Raw genomic sequence first — 1142 nt, forward strand, 5'->3', positions numbered from 1 at the left:
GCAGGCTTACGCCGTGCGCACCCAGCGCTGGATTGTGCTCCCCCTGCACAGCACCCTCTCTGTCGCGGAGCAGGACAAGGTGGGTGAGGGTCTGACCCTGAGAATCGGGGTGGGATTCGGCACCCTGGCATCGCAGAGCGAAGAATCCCAGAGCTCAGCCCGGCTGCGCCCTGGTTGTGGGTGCTTTTGGGGTGCAACGATGGGGTGCAACCTGTATTTACCTTTTTTTTTTTTGCTTTGGGGATGGCCGTGCTGATGTTTCTCCTTCTTCAGGTGTTTGACGTGCCCCCTCCCGGCGTCCGTAAGTGCATCCTCTCCACCAACATCGCGGAGACCTCGGTGACGATCGACGGCGTGCGCTTCGTCCTGGATTCTGGTAAAAATCCTCCTGGTATCCCTCTCTGCTGGGTGGGAAAGCTTCTCCCTCCCTCCCTCCTGCCTTGCCCTGAGCTTCTCCTTCTCTCCAGGGAAGGTGAAGGAGATGAGCTACGACCCTCAGGGCAAACTTCAGCGGCTGCAGGAGTTCTGGATCAGCCGGGCGAGCGCCGAGCAGCGGAAGGGACGTGCTGGCAGGACCGGCCCCGGCGTCTGCTACCGGCTTTACGCCGAATCCGACTACGACGCCTTTTCCCCCTACCCCGTGCCGGAGATCCAGCGGGTAGCGCTTGATGCTCTGGTGCTTCAGGTGAAGTTGGGGATCCCTTTGCTCACGTTGGGGGAGATTTGGGGAGAGCTCGGTTGGGAAACCCACCCAGCCAAGCGTGAGAACGGGCTGCAGCTCGAGTGTCGGGGTTTGATGGCCCTTGGGGGGTTTGGTAAACCTCCGGGTTTTTCCCGTCGTTGGTGGGCTGGTTCTACGTGTGCTTGTCTCTCAGTTAAAGAGCATGGGGCTAGGCGACCCCCGGACCTTCCCCTTCCTGGAGCCGCCTCCCTCGTCCAGCCTGGAGACGGCCGTGCGGTACCTGAGGGACCAGGGAGCCCTGGACGAGGCTGAAGACTTGACGCCCATCGGGAACCTGTTGGCCCAGTTACCGGTGGACGTGGTGGTCGGTGAGTAATTCGGGGTATCCCCCCTCAAAGCAGAGGTGACGACGAGAGGAGTTAGAATCACAAAATTGTAGAATCATTAAGGTTGGAAAAGA

At 60.2% G+C, this 1142-nt stretch overlaps 1 protein-coding gene across 1 annotated transcript in view; it reads left to right on the forward strand.

Moving 5' to 3' along the window:
* The window catches only part of DHX34 (DEAH (Asp-Glu-Ala-His) box polypeptide 34), a gene marked incomplete at both ends in the record, with an annotated part of 3268 nt that extends 2218 nt beyond the window's left edge, over window positions 1–1050 (forward strand). The window contains 4 exons of the mRNA XM_009581161.1: window positions 5–79; window positions 274–376; window positions 468–685; window positions 876–1050. Coding sequence (XP_009579456.1) covers window positions 5–79; window positions 274–376; window positions 468–685; window positions 876–1050 — 571 coding nt within the window. The remainder of the gene's footprint in view (window positions 1–4; window positions 80–273; window positions 377–467; window positions 686–875) is intronic.
* Window positions 1051–1142: the final 92 nt, after the last annotated feature.

This window comes from Fulmarus glacialis, unplaced genomic scaffold, assembly GCF_000690835.1.
Source record: "Fulmarus glacialis isolate BGI_N327 unplaced genomic scaffold, ASM69083v1 scaffold22617, whole genome shotgun sequence".
NCBI lineage: Eukaryota > Metazoa > Chordata > Aves > Procellariiformes > Procellariidae > Fulmarus > Fulmarus glacialis.